At 68.5% G+C, this 22,946-nt stretch overlaps 2 protein-coding genes across 5 annotated transcripts in view; one reads left to right on the top strand and one right to left on the bottom strand.

Annotated features, from left to right (window-relative positions):
• Positions 1-20,705, bottom strand: part of Tmprss9 (transmembrane serine protease 9) — a 34,673-nt gene extending 13,968 nt beyond the window's left edge. For all 4 annotated transcript variants that reach the window (XM_078028093.1, XM_078028101.1, XM_078028096.1 and 1 more), the window contains exons 1-8: positions 20,607-20,705; positions 7,855-8,023; positions 7,156-7,283; positions 6,366-6,433; positions 6,123-6,295; positions 4,457-4,504; positions 3,114-3,227; positions 1,261-1,432 (exon numbers count right to left, since the gene is read on the bottom strand). In XM_078028093.1, coding sequence (XP_077884219.1) covers positions 1,261-1,432; positions 3,114-3,227; positions 4,457-4,504; positions 6,123-6,295; positions 6,366-6,433; positions 7,156-7,283; positions 7,855-7,993 — 842 coding nt within the window. In that variant the 5' untranslated portion in view covers positions 7,994-8,023; positions 20,607-20,705. The remainder of the gene's footprint in view (positions 1-1,260; positions 1,433-3,113; positions 3,228-4,456; positions 4,505-6,122; positions 6,296-6,365; positions 6,434-7,155; positions 7,284-7,854; positions 8,024-20,606) is intronic.
• LOC144369172 (uncharacterized) lies at positions 8,020-11,508 on the top strand. The gene is made up of 2 exons (XM_078028314.1): positions 8,020-9,636; positions 10,138-11,508. The coding sequence occupies exon 2, from the start codon at positions 10,211-10,213 to the stop codon at positions 11,480-11,482; it is 1,272 nt and encodes a 423-aa protein (XP_077884440.1). The 5' UTR covers positions 8,020-9,636; positions 10,138-10,210; the 3' UTR covers positions 11,483-11,508.
• Positions 20,706-22,946: the final 2,241 nt, after the last annotated feature.

The following is a 22,946-nucleotide window of genomic DNA, read 5'->3' as shown; positions in this document are numbered from 1 at the left end:
CACATACACACACACACACGCATGGGGACCACCCACACATACGCACACACACACACACACGCATGGGGACCACCCACACACATGCACACACACACACGCATGGGGACCACCCCCCCACACACACACACACGCACGGGGACCGCCCACACACATGCACACACACACGGACACATGGGACCATCCCACCCACCACACACACGCATGGGGACCACCCACACACATGCACACACACACACGCACGGGGACCACCCCCCCACACACATACACACACACACACGCACGGGGACCACCCCCACACACATACACACACACACGCACGGGGACCACACACACACACACACACACACACACACACACACACACACGGGACTGTCCCCCCCACACACACACACGCATGGGGACCACCCCCACATGCACATACACACACACGCACGGGGACCGCCCACACACACACACACACAGGACTGTCCCCCACACACACACGCACGCACGGGGACCGCCCACACACACGCACACACACACACACACACGGGGACCGCCCCCCCCCACACACACACATGGGGACCGCCCACACACATGCACACACACACACACACATGGGGACCGCCAACACACACACACACACACTCGCACAGGGACCACCCACACACACGCACACACACGGGACCGTCCACACACACACACACATGGGGACCGCCCCCCACACACACACACAGGACTGTCCCCCACACACACACACACACGCACGGGGACCGCACACACACACGCACACACACACACACACTCACAGGGGACCGCCCACACACACGCACACACACACACACACTCGCAGGGGACCGCCCCCCACACACACACGCATGGGGACCGCCCCACACACGCACACACACACACACACTCGCAGGGGACCGCCCCCCACACACACACACGGGACCGTCCACACACACACACACGGGGACCGCCCCCCCCCCCACACACACACGGGACTGTCCCCCCCCCACACACACACACACACGGGGACCGCCCACACACACGCACACACACACACACACACGCATGGGGACCGCCCCACACACGCACACACACGGGACCGTCCACACACACACACAGGCACACACTCGCACGGGGACCGCCCACACGCCCTCAGGACGCCCAGGGCCTCCCAGGGGCAGAGCCAGCTGAGCCGGGCGCAGGGGCAGGACGGGTTGCAGGGCACGGAGCCTCGGCCCGGGGACGTGGCCACTCTGGAGGGGCGGGGCTCACTCGTTGAAGCAGTGGGCGGCAGACACCAGCCACCTGGCCCCGATGACGGTGGCTCCGCAGAAATGCTCCTTGTCCTCGCGCAGGCTGGCCTGCCAGGGGACCTCCCCAGGGACGGCCTCCAGGCCGCCCACGATCCTGCCCGCTGACCTCCAGCCCGGCTGCAGCCCGCAGTCTGCAAGACACAGGCGGCCACGCGGGCCAGCGCCGTCACTCCTGTGGCCCGAGCCCCGGACGCGGTGTCCCCCGCACAGGGCACAGGCCCTTGGAGGGGAGGGTGGGTCCCCACGGCCGGCACTGCTCGGTGCCTTCTGTCGGTGCCAGGAGTGGGGACAGGTGGGACCCTCCGCCACCCCCCGCCCAGCGCTGCGTGTGACCGGCACCGCCCTGTGGCCCCCAGGTCCTGCCCTGGTGGGACCCGGAGCCCAGCGCCTGCGAGTGTGGCCACATTGGCAAATGGGGTCAGTGCGGGTGGGGCCAGAGAGGTCACCCACTCCTCACAGAAAGGGCACGGGGGACGGGGCAGGGGAGGGGCCTCGGAGCCAGGCCTGCCCCTGGACCTCCCCTGGACGGCCACCTGCAGACTGCGGCCCACGCCCCCCACGACAGGACCCGCCGGGCAGGCCTGGCCTCTGTGAGTGGCCAGCAGAGGCCCTGGACTCCAGGGCCAGACGACGGCCCTCGCTGCAGCTTTGGTGTGTGCGGACACTCGTCACAGGCTCAAGAGGTGCCGCTGGCCGGCTCGGGCCCTCCCACTGCCCCCTCGGCCCCGCCTTCCCGTCGCTGTGGGGAGGGCCACGGCAGCTTCCTGGGTCCCCTGTGGCTGCAGGACCTTCTGGGGCTCACGGAACCTGAGGGGCCTCAGGGACCCCACTGTGGCCAGCGGCACCCAGCGCAGGGTCCGCAGGTGCCACGGCGGAGGCCGTTCCCATGACCACTGCCCCCGGCCGGCCGCCTCGCGCTCCTCTCGGGAGCCCCACGAGGACCAAGGGTTGTTTGGTTGGGTCCCAGGAACTGACCTCAGGGCCACTCAGCCACCGGGCCACCCCAGCCCTAGGTGGCACTCTGTTAGAGACAGGGTCTCTGTGGCTGCTTGGCGCCTCGCTGCGGCTGAGGCTGGCTCTGAACTGCCATCCTCCTGCCTCAGCCTCCCCAGCCGCCGGGGTGACAGGAGTGGCCACTGGGTCCAGCTCACAGGGTCCAGGGTTTTTAAAAAATGTACGGAGGGGTCAGGAAGGAGCCCAGGGCCTCGCACACGCTGGCAGGTGCCCCGCTCCGCGCCGGCCCAGGGCCACTGTCACTGTCCTCACCAAACGCCTGAAGTCCCTCCAGGCTGCCGCGTCCTGGGCCCCACACCGGCACCGGGGAAGTCCCACCCCCGCCTGGGGTCAAAATCGGGGACCACGCTGCTCCGGCCGAGCCTCTAAGGTGTCGTGAAACAGGGCAGGGCTCTGTCGACCCCGTCCCTTCCCCAAGCCACGTCTCGTCATCTGTGGGCAGATGCCCACGCGGCCACCTGCAGCAGGAGCTCGGTTGGGCCTCAAGCCACGGTGACGGTGACAAGCGAGGCCTGTGACACCTCCCTGGGCAACCCTGGCCCCGCGACCCCGGGGCAGTCCCGGGCAGTGTCCCTGTCCCCTTTCTTACCTTTCTCCAGGGGCTACATCTGCTAGGAAAACGTCGGGAGACGCCGGAGGCCAGCTGCTGGCCTTCAGGCTCCGACAGTCTGTCCAGGACCCCCGGGCCTGGGCCCCCTCCCTCCCTTGCTGGGTGCCCCTGTGCCATGTGCGCTGTGGACGCCGAGTCGGCCTGGGCCCTGCGAAGGGGAATGGGCCCTGGAGCCCGGCCGGACTGACCGCAGTGCGCCTCGTCGGACCCGTCTGCGCAGTCCACCCTGTCGTCACACTCGGGGTTCACCGTGTCCACACACTGCTGGTTCTGGCAGGAGAAGGAGCTCCCCGGGCAGTGGCCTGAGGGCAGAGAAGGACCCAGTTCCCAGCCTGGCCCAGAGCTGGCCAGCTGGGGCCGCCACCGAGGAGACACCTCTCGGCTCTCGGCCTCCCTGGACAGCCAGTGACCCTCTTAGAATGAGAACAGGGAAGTGACCGGCAGTGTCAGTCCCCTCCCCCCAGGAGGACTGGTAATATTTCTTGTTGGTAATTTTTGTGGTCTCCGTGACAGGCGTCCTGAGTGCCGGCCACCGGGCCAGGGGCAGTACCAAGGGCCAGCTGCCTCCTCATGAGCAGGAAGGCCCTGGCCTCAGCAAGGGCGTGGCCAGGAGGTGACGTGGCTGAGGTGGCTGCTGGCCACGGTGACGTGGTGAATGCCAGGCCGGCCAGCCACTGCCCGTGGGGCTGAGACCACGGGTCAGCAACACACCCCAGGGCCCAGGGGAGAGCAGAGCTGAGCTGGCTCCGGAGCCCAGTCCCCCGTGGGGGCCAGCACAGCCAGGCGCTGGGCAGCCCACACCTCTGTGGGGCCAGGCCAGGGGGGCGCAGGCGCACCCCAGAAACCAAGCCTCCACCCGACCTTGCCGAGCTGTCACGTCCGCCCGCGGACCAGGCCCACGGTGGGACTCGCCACAGGGGCTGCTCCCGGACACCCAGGGCCACCACCCTGGGCTCCGTGGCCGTGGTCCTGCCCCGCCACACCCGGCCAGGACACCCAGACGTGAGGCCACGGTGTCCCCAGTGTGGCGCAGCCTCCCTGGGGGCAGGGCCACCTGGTGAGACCCGGGGTCACCGGCCCCCTGAGGCCCAGTGCTGGGTGGGCGGGGCCCGGGTGCGCCTGGCCTGGGCCAGCAGGGGGTGTCCTCGGGGTGTCCTGGGCGCAGCGACCCAGAGCAGGCCCTCCTCGGGGTGTCCTGGGCCTGCAGGTGCTGGGCAGGGTCCCTGGTCTCCACCTCTCTGGCAGGAGCTCCCGGTGCTGACAGCCATGGATGTCCCCGGGCCTGGCCCAGGGTCCCCAGGGTCCGCCCGGCCCCGAGGCAGCATGCACCTGGGCAGGGGCGGGGGCCGGGAGGCCACGTGGCCACGTGGGGAGCTTCCTGACCACGGCCCCTCTTTAAACTGGTTCCCGCGTGTGGACGCCTCCGCAGGCCAGCGCAGCACGCCCGGTCCTGGGGACTCTGGGGCCTCCCGCCGGAGCCGCCCAGGACCGGCGCCGCCGTGGGCTCGGAGGGGCTGACCATGGCGCCTACCTGACTTTAAGTCTCTTTCCGTGGCCGTCCCCGGTCCCCCGCGGCTGCCTAGGAAGAGCAGAGGACAGGCGCTGGCTGGGCCGCGGGCTCCCGCAGTGGCCCTGCGCGGTGGCCCAGGGCCAGGGAGCTGCCCCTCCAGCCTGCCCCCTGCCACGCGGGGGCCGCTCTGTCCTACAGCGAGAGGCCCCGAGGCCCTGACCACGGCTCCTGGTCCGGGAGTGTCTCCCGAGTCACCGCGGGTTGTCACACTCACTGTCCCTTGTCACCCTGCCCTTGTGGCCTCTTTTGGATGGAACTTTCCAAGAACGAGGGTCCCCCGTGACCGAACTCTCCCGGCCCCTCGGAGCCTGAGGCCAGGGAGGAGGAGCCGCCTGCGGCTGGGCCAGGCCGTCTGTGAAGGTCAGCTGCCCGCTGGGGTCAGGGGCAGCAGCCGTGCCCAGCCCCCGCCTGGGACCTCTCGTCAACAGCCCCCGGCGCTGGCAGCTGCCCTATGGACGGGGCAGAGGGGACATTCCTGCCACCGAGGAGAGTCCTGATGGATGGTGCCGCAGTGCGGCCACTCCAGCCTGGGCAGCGCGTTAGGATGACCGGAGGGGACCGCGAAGGTCCTGGACAGCAACTGACAAATCTGAACTTCAGCAGCCGGAATGGCTCCCAGTCCACTCTCCAGAGAGACCGTCCCCACCCTGTGGCTTTCGAGCGCGGCGTCTGCCCCGATTTCTGTGGCCAGGGTGGGACGCTAGACCGCCACCCAAAGGCCCCGCCCCCACTCGTGATGGTCAATAAAGTTTTATGGACACCTGGCCACGCCCACCCTTGTTTTTTGCAGTAGCCTCCTTCTCCCTGGGAGGCACGGTCCCGGAGCCCAGTGGACGCCTGGAGCCAGATGACCGGTACGTAGGAGGCCTTCCCCACGCGCTCACCCGCGACATGCAGCTGGGAAATGGGGTCACCCAGCTCCACAAAAGGCAGGTCACAAAACGGAACAAGGACACCCAGCGTGGTGACGCACACCTACACGTCCTGGTGAGAGTCCCAGCGGCTCGGGAGGCCGAGGCAGGAGGCTGGCAAGTTCGAGGCCAGCCTCAGCAACTCAGTGAGGTGCTGAGCAGCTTAGCCAGACCCTGTCTCTAAATAAAGAAAACGGGGCAGGGTGTGCCCGGCGGTCCATCCTGGGCCCTTCCTGGGCCACACACACGGGAAGGAGTGCTGCAGTCGCACCCTGGGGGGGACGGGCCGGCACCTGGACTCGCGCTTCCCTTATGTGGGAAGAGCAGGTCTCCCGCTGCCCGGAGGGTCAGGCTCCTGGGCCCAAGCAACCCTCTGGCCTCGGCCTCCCGGGTGGCGGGTGACAGGTGTGCACAGCCCCACGTGATGGCAGGCCCCACGACCCCTCGGCAGGCAGCCTGCAGACCACGGTGGCTACTCCAGGGCGGCCCGGTGGGCAGCACCTAAGTGCGGACCTGGTGACTGACCGGGTGGGTCAGAGTCCCTCGGTGCTCGCAGGGCAAACCTGAGGCTGCCGCTGCTGCGTCTGGAGTGTCCATTCAACCTGGGGTGACCAAGGGCAGCAGGGGCGTGGGCAGGGGAGCCGTGGCTCTGACCCCAGCACCGCTGGCCGGTGGCCCTGCTGGCCGGAGAGCGGCTGGTCCCCAGCTCCACTCACCCGTGAGCTCCGCCGACAGGATGGTGCCGTAGGCGGCCAGGGGGACCCCGCGTCCCCGCAGGCTGGCCCGCAGGCCGCGCCGGAGCAGCTCCTCCTCCAGGTCCAGGCCGGGTGGCCAGAGCGCGCGCAGGAAGTGCAGCCGGAAGCGCACCAGGACGCTGGCGTTCCCGTCCCTGGCGGGGGACAGGCCCTGAGGGGTCTCCGGCTGTCCACCCAGGCCCTTCCCCTCGGAGGAGGACTCACCGGTAGCTGAGCACCGTGCAGCCCGTGCAGACGGCCTCCAGCTCCGTCTCCCGGAAGCTGCTCACGAACTGCAGAGAGGGAGGCCACAGGTGAGGCCCAGCAAGGAGGACGGGGTGGGCCCAGGCCCGGCCCCTCCCCGCAGGGACGGCCAGGCAGCAAGCTTGGCCTGAAGCTCAAGGGGCCGCCAGGCCAGGGAGCCGCGACCAGGACCGCGCAGGGAGGACCCGGCCGGTCAGTCTCGCTCGTCAGCAGAGGCCAGAGAGCCCTGGGCAGCCGCACTCCAGTCTGTCACCCGGCCACGCAGGGAGCACTCTGGGCACATGACCCAGAGGGTCACAAGCAGGGACCCAAACAGCTGGTTCTCCCAGGCCCCAGTGAGCAAGCCACCGAGCGGAGGTGCAGACAGGACAATGTCCCCTGAAAATGAAGGGCGCACAGTGCCGCCCGTCCTCCTGCGGCGTCCTCAGCCGGAGCAGGCGGGAGGTGACGCGGGACCTGCCGGCCTGGCGCTCAGTGAGAGCAGCGGCAGGCGCAGGGGACCCTGAATCCCGCCCTGGACATGCCTGTGTGCGCGGGCGGGGGCGGAGCCCGAGTGGGCGGCGAGTCCCCGGCCCCCCAGCTGCCCCCGGGCGGCGAGTCCAGGGGCCCTCCTGGGGGCGAGACGTGCAGGACCTGCAGCCTCTCCGGCTGCCCCTGCCGGGCTCAGTGGCCCCGACTCCTGCACTGGGGACCCACCTCGCCCACCGGGGCACGGCACCTGGCCTCCCGCCCGCCCGCCCGCCGCCCTCACCAGGGCCTGCAGCGCGGCCGTGAGCGTGCGGTAGTAGTCGGAGTCCTCCTGCAGCAGGGAGCTGGCGTAGCGGATGCCCCGCAGCTCCGCGCTGTGCTCCACCTGGACGTCCCGCGTGGACAGGAGGGCTGCGGCAGACCAGAGCCCGTGAGACCGCCCACGGCCAGGCCCTCAGGTCCCCGGAGGCCCCGGGCACAGGGCAAGGCCCCGGGTCCTGCTGGTGGCCCAGCCCCTGGACACGGCCCCGGGAAAGTCCCCAGGAGACTGCACGAGTCCCCACCGCCTCCTGAGGGCCTGAGCCGGCCACTGTCCCCGGGAGCCTCCAGGAGCACCTGGGCCCTACCCGTGGGAGTCACTGGGCCCACAGAGCAGGACGGGGACAAGAACGGACGACGCCTGAAAACAAGGCCTGGCCACCAGAGGCCAGGAGGCACGTCCCATGGGGACTGGGGGCCTGTACAGGAGCCTGGCCATCACAGCCGCGACCACGGGACAGTGTGGCGTCCCCTCTGCCCCCCCCTCGTCTCAGGGACTCCTGGGGCGTCTGGCCCTGGCAGCGGCAGGGAGGGGGCTCGCCCCGCGGGCAGCGCGGACAGGCCAACCCGCTGAGCCGTGACCCCGGGACCCAGGCTCGGGAAGGTGCAGAAGTGACACTGAGGGTCCCTGGCTCTGTGCGCCAGGCCAGCCCCCGCCACTCACCCAGGAGGGCTCCCAGGGCGACAGCAAGCAGGCTGGTGGCCGCCACCGCGGCGATCGCGGCTCGGCAGCCCGCGGAGTCCCGAGCCCGCGCGTCCTCCGCTGCCCCGGGCACTAGCTGCAAGTCAGCCGCAGGCTCCATGGCAAAGACGGACGGACAGACGGACGCGACCTGGATGCCGCAGGAAGAGACCCCGTCAGAGCTCAGTCACTCCCCTCTGGGAGCAAGGGCTGGCTCCGCGGGCAGAGCCCCCCGCCCCACGGCCCAGGGCAGCCAGGGTCCCGTGGGGGAGGGCCGGTGTGTCCCCTGCAGGGCCCCAGTGGCTCTGAGGGACACAGATTGGCCACCTCACGGCCAGACACGAGGAGTCTGAAACAGTCCCCCCCCCCAGGCCCAGGGCCGTCCGTCCCCTCCTCAGCTCCAGGGCCAGCAGCCCAGCGTCCCCCGGCTCCCTGACTCACCCTCCTGCCTCCTCCCGTGAGGACCCTGAGGTGACCCTGGGGGACCCCAGCTCTGGGCCTCCCCTGATCCCACCTCAGAGCCCTCTGCCCGGGAGGGGCCACGTCACAGGCCCTGGGACGAGCAGGGGACCTCAGCCTGTCACAGGAGGATGAGCTGACGCAAGGAGAGCGGCCTCCCCGGCCCTGGGCACATGGGGTCCCTGTGCCCTGAACTCTCCCTTGAGGGCACCCGGGCTGTGTGACCCTCGCTGTGCCTGGTCCTCTGAGGGCCACAGCACCCACGGTGACCTAGTCATTCCTGCCGCACAAGTCCAGCCTGGGATCCTGGCAGGGGGCTCCAGCCGTGTCTTTGGAAGGGAGGCTCAGAGGGAAGGCTCAGGGAAGAGAGGCTCAGGGAAGGGAGGCCTGGGGAAGGGAGGCCCGGGGAAGAATTTGTGGCCAGACTCCGTCCCTGGACCAGTGACGCCCATGGCTCTGTGTTCAGAGTGGACTCTGCATCCAGCACCTGGCTTGCAGCCACCTCTGCAGACAGCCCTGTGTCCCCAGAGGGTCCCCTCCTCCCTCTGTCCCTGTGGTGGCTCCCCACAGTGGCACTTGGGGCACGCCATCCCACCTTTCTGAGAGTCCCCGGGGACCAAGATCCAGCATCCTCCTCATCCATCTCCCTGCGTCCCCCTTGTCCCCAACGCCCCTTGTCCCTGGGTCCCCTCCACTCGCCCCCCCCAGCCTTCTTGGCTGGAGGTGGACTCCCCGGCCGCCCTCAGTCCTGCGCCCTCTCCCGCCCCAGTCACCGCCCCTACCAGCCGCTCCCGGCCACCGCGGCTCCCCCCGCCGGTCTCCGCGGCCCCCATGGCCCAGCGACGGGCTCTCGGGTGGGAGGAAGGAGCCGGTTCTCGCGGGCTGTGGCTTTCCACGGGGGAGCGTCCGGCCACCGGCCTGGGCGCCGGCCAGCTGGGGCGGGACCTGGGCTTGCCGGCCACACCGAGGGCTCTGATGAGGCGGCCAGTCTGCGGCCACGGCCAGGGCCAGCACCTGTGCCGTGGAGGACGGGGTGAGTCCCTCCGAGGCCAAGCAGAGCTGGAGCCCCAGCCACAGGAGAGCAGCGTCCAGCCTGGCCCCGCGTGCTGCCTCGACGGCGCAGGTGGCCCGTGGGGTCAGGAAGCCGCGTGGCATGCCGCCCAGGGGGCCTCCACACAGCCAGAGAGGAACGGAGCCTCAGTGCACCGACCCCCAGGAGCCGAGTCCAGCCTCCGATGACCCCACAGAGGACCTGACACGGCGCCCGGCTCAGCCGATGCCCGCCCCCAGAGACCGCGCCTCGAGGTGAGTGTCGCTCTAGGGCCCCACCTGTGCTCTCCCCGCCTCCCGGGGCCCCCGCTGCCCTCCTTTCCTTGCCCTTCATTCAGCCCTGGGGCGGCCCAGGGGAGCTCTGCACCCGAGACCCCCTCCACTTTTATTTTGAGACAGAGTCTTGCTAAGCTGCTGAGGCTGGCCTCTCGAACTTCCCATCCTCCTGCCTCAGCCTCCTGAGTCACTGGGATGACGGGGTGACCCCTCCGCCTGGTGTCTTTATTTTGTTTTAAAGAGTTAGGGCGGGGCGGGGGCTCAGGGGCGGCACGCGCCTAGCACGCGGGAGGCACTGGGTTCCGTTCTCAGCACCACGTACAATAGAAAACGAGGGCTGTTTTAGTAGTTTCCTGGCTGTATTTCCAGTTCTAGACTCGGGTAGCGCTCCAGTCCGACAAGAGTGGGCGCCCCTGGTTTTTAGAGAATGAAGGACCGGAGCCATCCCAAGAGTCCTGCTTTCTAAACCCTTTCTCCCAGAGGCGGGGATTCGCCTGAGCCAGGAGCCGCAGACCGGCCACACAGACCCTGACCAAAGGCAAGGAAAGGAGCGATGCTGGGTGGCCCAGTGGTCAGCGCCTGGCCAGCAGGCACAGGCCTGGGCTCTACCCCGCCTGAGAACAAAGGAGAGAAAAGAAAGTCTTCAGGCAGGGGCGGCCTTCAGTGGGCAGGCGGGCGGGGAGGACCAGAGAGGCCCCGAGGGTCAGCATGGCAGCCCTGGCCTCCGGCTCCCCCGTGCCCGGCGCTCCCTGCTGGCCAGGCCGCTGTGCGGAGCCCTGAGTCTGCTGGGCGGGTCGGGGAGCCTGGGACGTGGCCACGCCAGTGTTGGCCGCCCCGTCCTCGTCCACTCACCAGACCCTGCCCACCTGTGCCCCTCGCCCAGAGAGTCCCTGTCCAGCACGGGGGTGAGGCTGTGGGTGGGGCCCAGTGCCTGCCCCAGCTGGCCCTGCCCGTGGCGGGACAGTCCTCTCCTGGCCTGCGTGTGACACCCCGGAACCCAGGGAACAAGCCCATTCTGCTTCCCCGATGGGACCCACAGCGGCGCCCTGGGGTGGGCTGCCGCGGAGGCCCCGGCCCCTGGGCGGCCTGGCACCCGTCGAAGCCGCCCCCCCCCCCACGAACCCAAAAGCAGACGAGCTTCACGCCTGCGGCCCTGGACGGTGAATCCGTGTGTCCATCCTGTGGGTCAGGGCCCAGCTGCGTGGTCAGAAAACATTCTAGGTGTCCTGCCAAGGTCTCTAAGCCACTCCTGTCACCCCAGCGTCTCCGGAGGCCGAGGCCGGAGGATCGCGAGTTCAACCAGCCTCAGCAGTGCCAGGGACCTCTACGCAACGCAGCGAGACCCGACTCAAAAGACATGAAAAGGGCCGGGACTGCGTGCTCCGTGGCCGAGAGCCCTGGTTTTGTCCCTGGTACCCAAAATGGCCAACTCTGTCCGGGGGCTCTGGGCAGCGGGCCCGCCCTGCACAGCCCAGGCCCCTGGCCCACAGGCCGCAGGAGCCCGGCCCCTCCCCCATCGGCGACCGCGGGTGGCTGGAGTCCCGGACCATGTCCCCGAGCTGCCCAGGGTGACACATCCTCACGGGGTGGGCACTGCACGAGGCGTGAGTGTCCAGTTGGCCTGCGTGGGGCTGCTGGGGGTGACCCAGACACTGAGGCGCGGTGGGGGGCTGTCCCTTCGATAGCTCTGCGTCTGGGGACCTGGTCCCGGGGTGGACGTGAGGGCGTGTCTGTGTCTGTGCCACGTGGGGCCAGCCCACGGGAGGCGCAGTCGCTGTGCCGGCCGATCCCCCGAGTCCAGGCCCCTGTGGACACTTCGTGGTGACCGCTCTGGGGACCGGCCTCAGGATCCTGTCCTCAGGGGGGCGCGTCCTGCTGAGAGGGCTGGCCAGGGCCTCCAGGGCAGGGAGATGGGGGGCCCTGGCCTTCACCTCACCCTGGAGGAGGCCCTCACGGTCTCCGAGGAGCCCCGGGGGCTGTTTTAGGGACAAGGGCCCCAGGATCCCCCGGGGGGTGGGGGCTGGGAGCTCGAGTTCCCGGGGCGCTCCCCCCACCCGGCGCTGCGCTCCCCGCCCGGCGCTCTGAGGACGCCTGTGTTCTCTGGACCGGCCTGTCGCCACCTCGCTGGCCACAGAATGGACGCCGCTCCCATTCAGCAGGGAACAGACGCGCCATTGATCCAGCCGTCCCCTCTGGTAATCGCGCCCGGGTTGTGGGGGACGCCGCCCCCGGGCGGGCAGCGGGCAGGCGAGCCGCACAGTGGCCCGGGAGAGCCCCGCCTCACCTGTGCGCAGAGCCCTGACCTGGGCGGCGGGGAGGCTGCCGGGAGCGGAGCCCAGACTGTGGGCGCCTGGGAGGGGGCAGGCGTCACCCACCGGCCCCCCCCTTCTTTTCTTTGGGGACAGATGTGTCCTGAGTGGCCCTGGCTGGCTTCACACCTGCAGTCCTCCTGCCTCGGACCCCTGAGTCGCGAGACGGCTGGGCCAGGGGTTTTCAACAGGGTGACGCTGTCCCCCGGGCCTGAGCCACACTGGGGACAGATGGGGTGTCATGATGGGGGCCCGGCCTGGAGAGGTGGAGGCGGGGACGCTGCCCACCACCCCAGGCCGGGAACGCACCCTGGGAGCCACGGCCCTGCGCCCCTCTGGGGTTCTCTGGGGGACGCTTCACTACTGCCCGTCCAGCCTGAAAGGAGAAAGGAGGCCGCGGGGCAGGGAGGGGGCGAGGGCTCTAGAAGGTTCCGGGGCGCTGGGCTGCTGGGCTGCGCTGGGCCCCGTGTCTCCTGGGCCAGCTGGGGAGGGGTGGGCCCAGGAGGAGCCAGGGCGGGCAGGACGCACACCACCTCCTGGGCCAGCGCCCGGGACGGCTTCGCGGCTAGAGGACACTGGGTTTTGCATAAAGCTAGAAGGCTCCTGCCCACGGCTCCTGACCCTCCTGCCCCCACCAGGTGACCCACAGCCCAGGGTACACAGGACGACCGGAGGTGCCTGCCTCAGAAAGCCCCTGAGGGCCAGCGGGCGGCTGAGGGCCGAGGGCAGGGCAGTGTGCGGCCAGCGACCCAGGGCACCAGGCTCCAACAAATAAGTGAAGCGAAGCGTCGCGTCACCTCCAGCTGGAACTGGGGGAAGGAAAGAAGCCCTTGACTCCTGACGGTCATGCCTGGACACCGTCCATCCGGAATCACACATTCCCAGCGTCCACACCTCTGCACGCCTGGCCGCCCAAGCCCATGGTGCCCTCTCCTCCACCCCCCATCCTGTCCATCACCAAGGCCAGCAGCCGCAGGGTTTCTGGGGCTGGGGTCAGCAGACGTCTATGCCAAGGGTGACCATCTTCAGCTCTGGTCACAGGGTCTCCACACGACTCTGACCTCACGGGAAGGACACCAGCAGCCCAGCCAATGTGCCACCAAGTGGGCATGCTGCGTTCCCACCAGGCTTCCTCGTGAAAGTGGGCAGCTGCCAGGCACCAGCACACACGCCTGCCATCCCAGCCACCGGAGAGGCTGACACAGGAGGATCACAAGGTCAAGCCCGGCCTCAGCAACTTAGCAAGACCCTGAGCCACTCAAAGTGTTCAGAGGGCTGTGGAGGTGGCTCCGAGGGTTCAGGCCCCAGGACAAAAAACAAAGTAAAACAAAAGCTGGCGCAGACTGGATGCACCCCCCGACAGGTGCTGAGCCTGGTCTGGGAGCCGCGGTCTTGACCCCCAGCACAGGTCAGGCCCGCTTCCCACCTGAGCGACTCACCAGCCGGCCTTGGCGGCCAGGACCGGCTCTAGGGCTGGAGTGACCTCTCAACACCCCTGCCGCGAGCAGTGAACCCCCTGGGGGGAGGCGGCCCACGGTGCGCCCACGGCTGCCGAGGGAGCACCTCTCCACTCCCCGCAGTACCCGGGGGAGCCCAGGAGCAGAGCCGCGACTCGGAAGTCGCCCTGGTCGTCCTAGCGATTCCGAAATCAAGTGCCAGGGGCCATGGACGAGGATTCTCGCAGACGCAAAGACCCTGGAAACCTCCAACGTGACGCCAGAGAACAGGGCAGGGCTTGGGGACCCGGGAGCTCTGCACCAGGGGCCTGCCACAGCCACAGTCCACAACAGAACCGAGTCCCACGAGAGGACCCACGGGCTGCCCACGCGGAGGGGTCTAGCTCTTGGAAAGCAGCAGGTGGAGACGGGGAGAGGTCGCGGGACAGCGGCGGGGGACTCCGGGAGCTGCGGGAAGGTGACAGGCTCCTCAGCTGAACCCTGCAGCGGGGAGAAAGCGGGCGTCGGGCCGGAGGGCGCTGGTGACAGGGGCCGCCGCTTCTCGCCAGAAGCCAAGGGCACCGAGCCGGGCGCCAGGGCCTCTGCCTGGGTCCCGGCAGCTCAGGAGGCTGAGGCGGGAGGCCCCGGGGCCCAGGAGCTCCTGCCCATCCTGGGCAGCAGTGAGAGCCCGTAGAGAGAGGGCGGGCAGGAGAGGGGATGCACAGAAGCCAGGGGCTCAGTGGGCAGTGGTGCCTGCCCAGCCGAGTCGAGGCCACTGTGTCCGCAGCCAGGCTGCACCCGGCTAGCCCCAAGGCACAGACGGAGGCACTGGCCTCAAGTGGACTTTGCCAAAAAGAGCTGATCAGGATGTCCTCGGGGAGGAGTGAAACTCAAGTCAGAGGAAGACGGGGCCCTCGGGCGTGCGCGGGCGGGCCCCACCTCTGATCCGCGTCCCCAGTCCTTCTCTCTCCAAAACAGGTGGCTGAGGCTGGCCTTGAACTACCAGCCTCCTGCTTCAGCCTCCCGAGTCACTGGGATCACTCAGGCTGAGGTCCTGAGGGTTGACGTCCACGTGTGATTTTGGGAAGGGTGACCGAGATTGGACCTGGAAGGTTCCCCAGAGCCACGTACAAAGGCTTGCCCAGCCCCATGCTATCGGCCCGGGTGGAGCCAGTGGGCTCTGGTGTGCCCACCTCAGGCCCTTTGCCCTGTACTGAAGACATCTCTGCCACCGTGGAAGAGGACAACACTGGCACCGGGCAGAGCTGACCCTGACCGGTGGCCTGTGCCAAGCCTCCGGGTCTGCTGCCAGGTGTGGCCCGGCCCAGGAGTGTTCTGCCCCAGTGCCCTTGGTGGTTCCTGCCTCAGCAGGTGCTGGAGGGCAGGGGACAGAGCTTCACTGTGGGGAGACGGGGGACGCTTGGGTGGTGCTGGGGACGGCTGTGTGACTGTGATTGTGCCCACACCCGAGCTGTGCGCTCAGCCCAGCTAGGATGGTCAGCTGTGTGTTGTGTGTGTGTGACTGCAAAATAAAGAGAGAAGACGCAGGGCCACTACCAGGCGGTGACGTGGGAGAAGGCAGGGCTCCGGGGTGGCCCTGGAGCCACCGCACTTGGGACCCAGGGACTCTTTCCATCCAGAACCACCCAGAAGGTGGAGCACCAGAGCCGGTCCCTGTGGACCAGCAAGGAGACCCAGGGAGACCGGGCCGTCCTGCCCGCGGCTCCTGACCCCACGCCGCTGCGCTCCTGTCTGCCCGGCCCGCGGAGGGCAGGGGTCACCTCCTGGCGGCCGCAGCCTGGGGACAGCAGGCGGGACTCGGGCACAACTGCCCTCTTTCAAGCAGCCAAGCTCAGCAAGAGCAGGGCAGCTGGGGTCTCTGTGGGCTTTTCCTGGGTGCCGCTGGCTCGGGCCTCGACTGGCGTCCATGTGCCAGTCCCCAGAACTGCGGACACATCACCTGTGACGATGGGACTCTGCAGACGGCATTCTGTGGAGGGCCCTAAGCTGGTCACGGAGGGCCCCATGGTGTCCTCCTGAGAAGAGGCCAGAGGGCCAGAGTCAGAGCGTGGACACCATGTTGCTGGCCCCGGGGCTGGAGAGGGGGACGGGGACTGTCCTGGGCTGGGGAGCTGAGGGGCGAGGACTGCCCCTGGGGTGTGGGGAGGCCCAGCCTGCGGCACCTGGGTTTGGCCAAGATGGCCACTGTGTGGCCGTGGTACCGTGGCCATCAGGGAGGCTGGGCAGGCAGACTGGGCACTTGGCGACTCGGCAGCAGAAGCCCCTTGACAGCAGGCCTGGCCTCCCGCTGTCCTGGGGCAGGTGGAAGGTGCTGGCCATGAGAAGGCCGCGTCCTGTCCTCCCTGCAACCTGCCCGGGTGGCCTCGGCCCCTCCAGGGTGGTGTCGGCTTGTGACTCTTGGGGCCCGTGAAGGACAGCACCACTTTGTTGGCCTGGCCTCCCTTTCTTTGAGGAAGGCCCGTCCAGGCCCGGCTAGTCCAGTGAGGTGTCCACCAGTGTCCACCTACCTGGCCCCAGACCTGCAGTCGCAGTGCCCACTCCTCCCTCCCCATCAGCGATTGGTCCACACTGGGCGCTGGACCGCCAACCACTGTCACCCAAGGCGAAGACCGGAGCTCCCGCCGACCGAGGGGACCCAGGAGCAAAGCCGCCGGAGCAGGAAGTGGACGTGGAGGGACAGGAGGGACTTCTTAGGGAACCCGGTCTCAGTCCGCCAAGCGGAGGAAGTCCTGGAGATGGACATTGGTAGCAGCACAGTGTCAAGGCGCCCAGGGCCCCTGGACTGTGCTCACACTCGGTCAAGTGGTGAGTCCCCTGCCGGGCCACCTGGGGCCCAGCAGGGACCTACAGGAGTGGGGCCAGGCGTCAGGGCCAGAGCCACAGTCCTGCCCGAGCGGGAGGCGCCCTGGCTGGGAAGCGGTCATCCAGCACCGCAGGCAGGACACAGGCGCCGGGTCCTGGGAAACTCTGGCTCCCGTCACCTCCCAGGACGGACACCAGCCTCCTTCACGGGGTCCCCAAGGGCCTCTGCGGACATCGGTACAAAAAGGTCTGATTGTCTTTGAGGGGAGACCTGAGTGTTTCTAAAGGACGCCCCACAGCGTGCCGGCCGCAGGTGCCCTCCAGCAGCTCTCCAGGTGTGGGGCTCCAGGCCCAGCGGAGGCTGGACTGCCCTGACCCGTCGGCACAGACCGGCTCCTCCAGAGCGCCCGCGGCACCCTGCTCCTGGACACGCTGCTGGCCAGGCAGAAACCCTCCGAGGTCAGGAGCCCGCACGCGGGCGTCTGGTGGCGGAGGCGAATGCCAGCCCCCGGGGTCTCGAGGACGGCGCTCCCTCCGCCCAGACCTGATGGCCACCGCCCCCTGGACAGCGGTTTTGCCTGAGAGGCGAGCGGGGAAGGTTCTGGAAGACCTCGTGCCGATGACCGCCGAGGACACACACCTCCTGGAAGGTCCTCCCTCCCACTGCTGGCAGAGCTGGGGGCACCAGGAGGTGGGCGGCCAGCTGAGGGCTGCAGCCACGCGGGCTAAGCTACCGCCGGAGCTCGAGAGACTCTCGAGGACCCCCGCGAGGACCCCCGCGAGGACCCCTGTGAGTCTGAGAAAGCGCGTCGGGAGGCAGGAGGGCGGGCAGGAGGGAGGCTGCGTGCCACGCGCCGCAGGGTGAGCCACCGGGCTCCCGGGGGACCTCAGAGAGCTCTGCTCCAGGACGCAGGGAAAAGGCGGGCCTGGGGCGCTCGGCTCTGCCCACAGGAGTGCCCAGGGCCAGCACACAGGCGCCCTCCGTCCCACGGGGCCTAGTCGGGGCCACCCAGGCTGGTCCCACTTTGGCCTTGGTTGGCCGTGGACGGTCTGGAGCCACTGGGCCCCAGGAGGCACACAGCTGTGACTGTGGACCAGCGGGAACGGACAGGCCAGCCCTCCTCCTAATGCCACCAGCGCTGGCCAGCGTCCTTCTCACCAAGGACAGAGGGACCCTCAGGCACCAGCCTCCAGGAGGACAGCGGGGCCGAGGCCTCAGCGGGGCACCTGGCAGGCCGAGAGCTGAAGGTGTGGGCGAGGATAGAGTATGTGCCGGAGCAGGGCCACACCTCCCACCCCTCGACGGAGGCTGAGGCAGGAGGACTGCCGTTGGAGGCCAGCCCCGCCACTCAGTGAAAACCTGTCTCAAAATAAAATAAAAAGGGCTGCGGGTGCAGCTCAGTGGAAGACCCTGGGTTCAGTGCCCAGCCCACAGTGTCTCTCAGGACACCTGCACCAGGAACCCCTGCCCCGCCCCACTCAGTCTTTAACGTCTGCCAGCTCCCGCTTGTCACCAGAATCGCTGACACAGGTCCACCTGGGGACCGGGGCCTCCCCACTGCGATCCCCTCCTGAGGGGCACCTGCGTCCTCCACACCCCACTGGGGGACAGAGGGGCCACGCCCACAGCCACCTGGCCACCGGGAAGGGCCAGGCAGCTCTGAGCCCAGGGAGCCTGGGGATGGCAGGCTGCTCCCTGAATGGCCTTCCTCCCCGAGTGTCCCTCGGCAGCTCCACTGCTGGGGCCTCTCCTGACGCTCCTCACGCGCACACCACGTCCTCCGCCACGTCTGGAATCGGCCCCTCGCTGAGCCAGCTTCTGCCTGGGGGTCACAGCCTCCCCTCCCGCCTCACCTCCCGGGGCCTGACCTTGGTGCCACCTGGCCTGGGCCTCCAATACGCCAGCCTGGGCCCGACCCCAGGGCCTTGGCACGGCTGTGCCCTCTGCTGACCTGGCAGCACCCGGCTGTGCCCCACGCAGCCCTGCTCACTGAGTGTCCCCTGGACTTTGTGAGTCTCCTCGTGGGACATGCTCAGCTGCAGCGGGTCGTCCATCGCCACTGTCCCTCCCTTTGCAGGTCGTGATGATTCTTGGAAAAGGGAGCCAGGGAGAGGCCAGCCCGGTTCTCTGAGCTTTGGCCCATGTGGCTGGGAGGGAGTCGGCTCCCCTGCACGGCTGGCCGCGCAGCGCCCGGGCATGACCCCATCTCTGGGCTGCCCGGCCTTCCTGATCCCGGAGCGCAGCGGCCACGGGACGGCACATTCGGGGCAGCCTCCTGCTTGTGCCTCTGCCCTCACAGGGCGGTCACCTGCTTGTGCCTCTGCCCTCACAGGGCGGTCACCTGCTTGGAGCCGGGTCAGCTGACACTTTTCACCAACAGCGTCCAGCACCACCGTGGCCTCAGCCTTGCCCCCTCCCGATGCCTGCCCCCCTCCCCACCCGCACTTCGGCCCGCCTCCCCGAGCGGCTCTTATCTGATCCCAGGTAGTCGGATTCCAGAAACTTCCACCTGTGGCCTCCTGTGTTCAGCCCACAGTGGCCACAGCCCAAGCAGGCAGCCGGCATCTCCCTGTCCCATACACAGGCGCACACCCACGGCACAGCCGCACGCACACCCACACCCACAGCACACTCACAGCACACCCACAGCACACCCACGGCACAGCCGCACGCACAGCCACACGCACAGCCACGGCACAGCCACAGCACAGCCACAGCACAGCCACAGCACACCCACAGCACACCCACAGCACACTCACAGCACAACCGCACACACACCCACAGCACACTCACACACATTGCTGCACACACACCCACAGCACACCCACACGCACAGCCGCATGCACACCCACACCACACTCACAGCACAACCGCACGCACACTCTCAGCACACCCACACGCACACCCACATGCACAGCGGCACGCACACCCACAGCACAGCCGCACACACGCCCACAGCACGACCACACGCACAGCCGCACACACAGCCGCACGCACAGCCACACGCACACCCACAGCACAGCCACAGCACACTCAGCACAGCCACACGCACACCCACACGCACACCCGCATGCACAACCACACACACAGCCGCATGCACGCCCACATGCACAGCCGCACGCACACCCACACGCACACCCACAGCACAGCCACACGCACACCCACAGCACAGTCACAGCACACTCACAGCACAATCGCATGCACACCCACACGCACACCTGCATGCACAACCACACACACAGCCACATGCACAGCCGCATGCACGCCCACAGCACACCCACACGCACAGCTGCACGCACTGCCACACGCACACCCACAGCACAGCCACATACACACCCACACGCACACCTGCATGCACAACCACACACACAGCCACATGCACAGCCGCATGCACGCCCACAGCACACCCACACACACAGCTGCACGCACTGCCACACGCACACCCACAGCACAGCCACATACACACCCACACGCACACCCGCATGCACAACCACACACACAGCCGCATGCACAGCCGCACGCACGCCCACAGCACACCCACATGCACAGCTGCACGCACGGCTGCACACCACCAAACACACCAACATGAGACCCCCCAGAAGCACAATCCCAACCACATGAGGCACAGCCGCCACACGATGCCGGGACCCACGGTGCCTAGACGCACGGCCACGTGTCACACAGACTCGACTGCACCAGCCACACAGAATCACACGCACAGCTCCACATGGGGCCTCACGGTCACACGCAGCCAGCCAGGGCCGCTGGCCAGCAGGGTGGGGCCAGTGGCCTGGGCAGCGCGAGGTCAAGGCCCCGTCCTCAGTGCCCCAAGCTGTGCCCGGTCAGGGACGGGGATCACTCAGCGTCCAGAGCTGGGCCCCTGCGGCGCCTCTCCTGGGGCCAGGCCAGGCCCCAGCCCTCACCTCCTGGGCACGCCCCCGGGCCCCTCGGCTCCTCAGCCCCAGGTGGGCACTGACTTGGGACGTTGGTGGAGCCGGGAGCCCTGTCTGCAGGCTCTGACCACATCCTCCTCAGGGCCACCCCGTCTCTGGCACCTTCACCCTGCGGCATCTGACCCAGCCCTGGCGGGGCGGGCGTGGGGCCAGGGCTGGGTCAGAGCCAGCCTGGGCCTCCTCCAGAGCCCCCGGCTCCGGACGCTGCTGGGCCACCCACCTGCTCTGGGCACCTTTGTGGGTAGAGGACCCGAAAGCTGGGCGCGGTAGAGAGGCCTGGGAGTCCTGCCCCCTCTACACGGTCCTCCCTGACCAGGGCCCCATGGCCGGTCACCCGCAACCCTGACCAGCCCACGACCCCTGTGCAGCCTGCACGCTCTGGCCAGCGCAGCCCTGGTGTCCCCCGCGGCCAGGGCAGCCGACTCACCCACGCTCAGGCCGAGGATGCACTGCAGTCCAGCCCAGCAGGTGCGGCCGACTGGGCCAGCGGGCGGCTCTGGCAGGCTCCGCCCCCTCCTCCCACCTGACCCCGGCCAAGCCCCTTCCCTGAGGAGCCAACTCCCTGGGTCAGGCTCTGCCAGGGGAGTCCTGCCGCCCTGGATCCCACAGGAGCTGGGCCAAGGTCAGAGGTGGCCACAGGCAAGAGGGTGTCTGTCTCTGGTCTGTCGGCTGCTGCGCGGCCACCCAAGCAGGCCCAGTAGACAGGGCGGGAGGGGTGCTCCTGAGGGCTCAGGGTGTCCCCAGGAAGCAGGGGCACTGAGGGACAGGGATGTGCAGGAATCAGGTACAGCCATGCTTCTCTTGCACTGGGATTGAGCCTGGGAACACTCGAGGACACACCAAGTTGTTGAGGCTGGCCTCAGTTGTGATCCTCCCACCTCAGCCTCCAGACCTGTGGGACGACAGGTGTGCACCGTGGCACTGACCACATTCACCCTGTATTCACAAGGCTCACTTTCCTGGGTCCCACAGGACATCAGTGCTCACGCCCCCTTGGCTCCTCTGGGCGGTGGTCACTTCTCAGACTGTCCTTGCTTCTGGGACCTTGGACATTTGGGGCTGTCAGGAGCCTGGTGTGGCCCTGCATTGGGACTTGCCTGGTAGTCTCCTCAGGACGGACGGCACAGTGCCACTGCCACCTGGCTCTGTCTCCTGTTGGTCCCTGGGCACTGTCCCCCCCCCCCGCCCCCCTGCTCTTGGGGACAGGCTCTGGTCTCGGGCTGTGCTGGGGTTTGTTGGAGCCGCCTTCAGGTTGCCGTAGCACACATCTGTGACCTACAAGGTGACCCTGCAGCCATGATGCCGTCCAGCAGGTCGGCAGGTGGTGCCACCTTCCACTCCCCCTGCCCTCACGCCCCTCCCCCACCAGCAGGTCGGGCACCATGTCCTGGCTCTGGCCCAACTCCTGGGCCAGGCTCCCGGCTGCTGGTGCTGGACAGGAGCATGGCCCTGTCCTGGGACGACCCTGTCCCTGGACGACTGGACAGCTGTGCCAGGAGCAGCTGCAACCCCAGGAGCTGGCCACGTAGCTCAGGCGGCAGGACGCCCAGCAGGGGCCCTTCCTCTCCCCAGAACCCAGGCAGGCCCTGGCCGCCTAATGACATCTCATAGTCCCCCTGCCCACTGTGCCCCGGGGACCTGCCACCACTCCAGCTGGGCCCCCAGGGACTGGAAGACTCCTCCAGGGTCCCCCAGGCCCTTTCCTAATGCTGCCCTCAAGACCAGCAGGGTCCTCCCCCAAGTGACCCCAAGTCCTCTGAGCCAACTGACACCCTGCCCCGTCACGCAGGCTGCAGGACGCCACCGGGGGCAGCTCTGGGCCTCGGGGGCACGTGCAGCGTTTTCTGTCCCCAGCACACGCGGGTGCTCGGCCACGGCTGGTGGTGTTGGGGAAACAGGTGGGGACGGTGGACAGGTGGCTGTGTGGATGGAGACTTGGGTGCACAGTGGGGACAGGCAGCTGTCCCTCCTGCGGGCTTTCCCCTCACAGGCCCCGCTGGCCGGCCACCCCCACTGTGCCGTGGCTCCCTGGGTCCCCAAGCTCCTGCCCCACAGGTCTCCAGGCACCAGTGACCACCATTCCTGAGCGGAGCGGGGGCCAGGCCCCTCAGCTGCTGTGCCTGCTGGAGGGCAGGGGACAGGCTGGGCAACCCACTCAGGACCAGCGTGGCCCTTCTCACAGGCACGACAGCCACTGTGGAGGACTTGCACGCGGCCTGGATGCCTCAGCAGACTCCGCGGTGTGGGGGTGCCACCGGCCACCGGCTCACACTGGCAGCCATGCCGCCCTGGGGACCTCAGGAGGCCACCTTCTGCAGGGCAGGGCCTGAGCCTCACCTGGCACCCCTGTGTCCGAGTCCCGGGGGCACAGTTGTGTCACGCTGCCCAAGGGGGCCGACGCTGGCAGAGCTGGCGCCCACTGGCGGCACCCCCTCCCACGGGCAGAAGGGCCTGGAGGCAGGTGGCCTGGCGAGGGTCGGGGCTCTCGCTGCCCGTGCCCAGGTCCCCGTGTTTTCAGGACAACGTGGTCTTGGTCTGAAGGTCGGAAGACACTTGTGACCGTGAAGATGCCCCAGGACACATCCCAGGTCCTGTGTCCCTCAGCGTGGGCCACGTGGGGACAGCCGCAGCCACGCGGGGGGCCCTGACTCGACTCCCCTCAGGGCGCGGTCATGGCGGGCGAAGTCCAGGGCCCCTGTACCTGCGCAGTGCTCTGGACACAGCAGTGAACACGGCCACCTCCTGCCCGCAGCTCACCACCCCACAG

Source organism: Ictidomys tridecemlineatus, chromosome 2 (genome assembly GCF_052094955.1).
Source record: "Ictidomys tridecemlineatus isolate mIctTri1 chromosome 2, mIctTri1.hap1, whole genome shotgun sequence".
Taxonomy (NCBI): Eukaryota; Metazoa; Chordata; class Mammalia; order Rodentia; family Sciuridae; genus Ictidomys; species Ictidomys tridecemlineatus.
Note: the sequence above shows the minus strand (reverse complement) of the source record. Positions and strands in the feature narration are given on the sequence as shown.

Excerpts from the sequence above, each read along its gene's own strand:
- LOC144369172 (XM_078028314.1), top strand. The coding sequence starts at position 10,211 with ATGCTGGGTGGCCCAGTGGTCAGCGCCTGGCCAGCAGGCACAGGCCTG.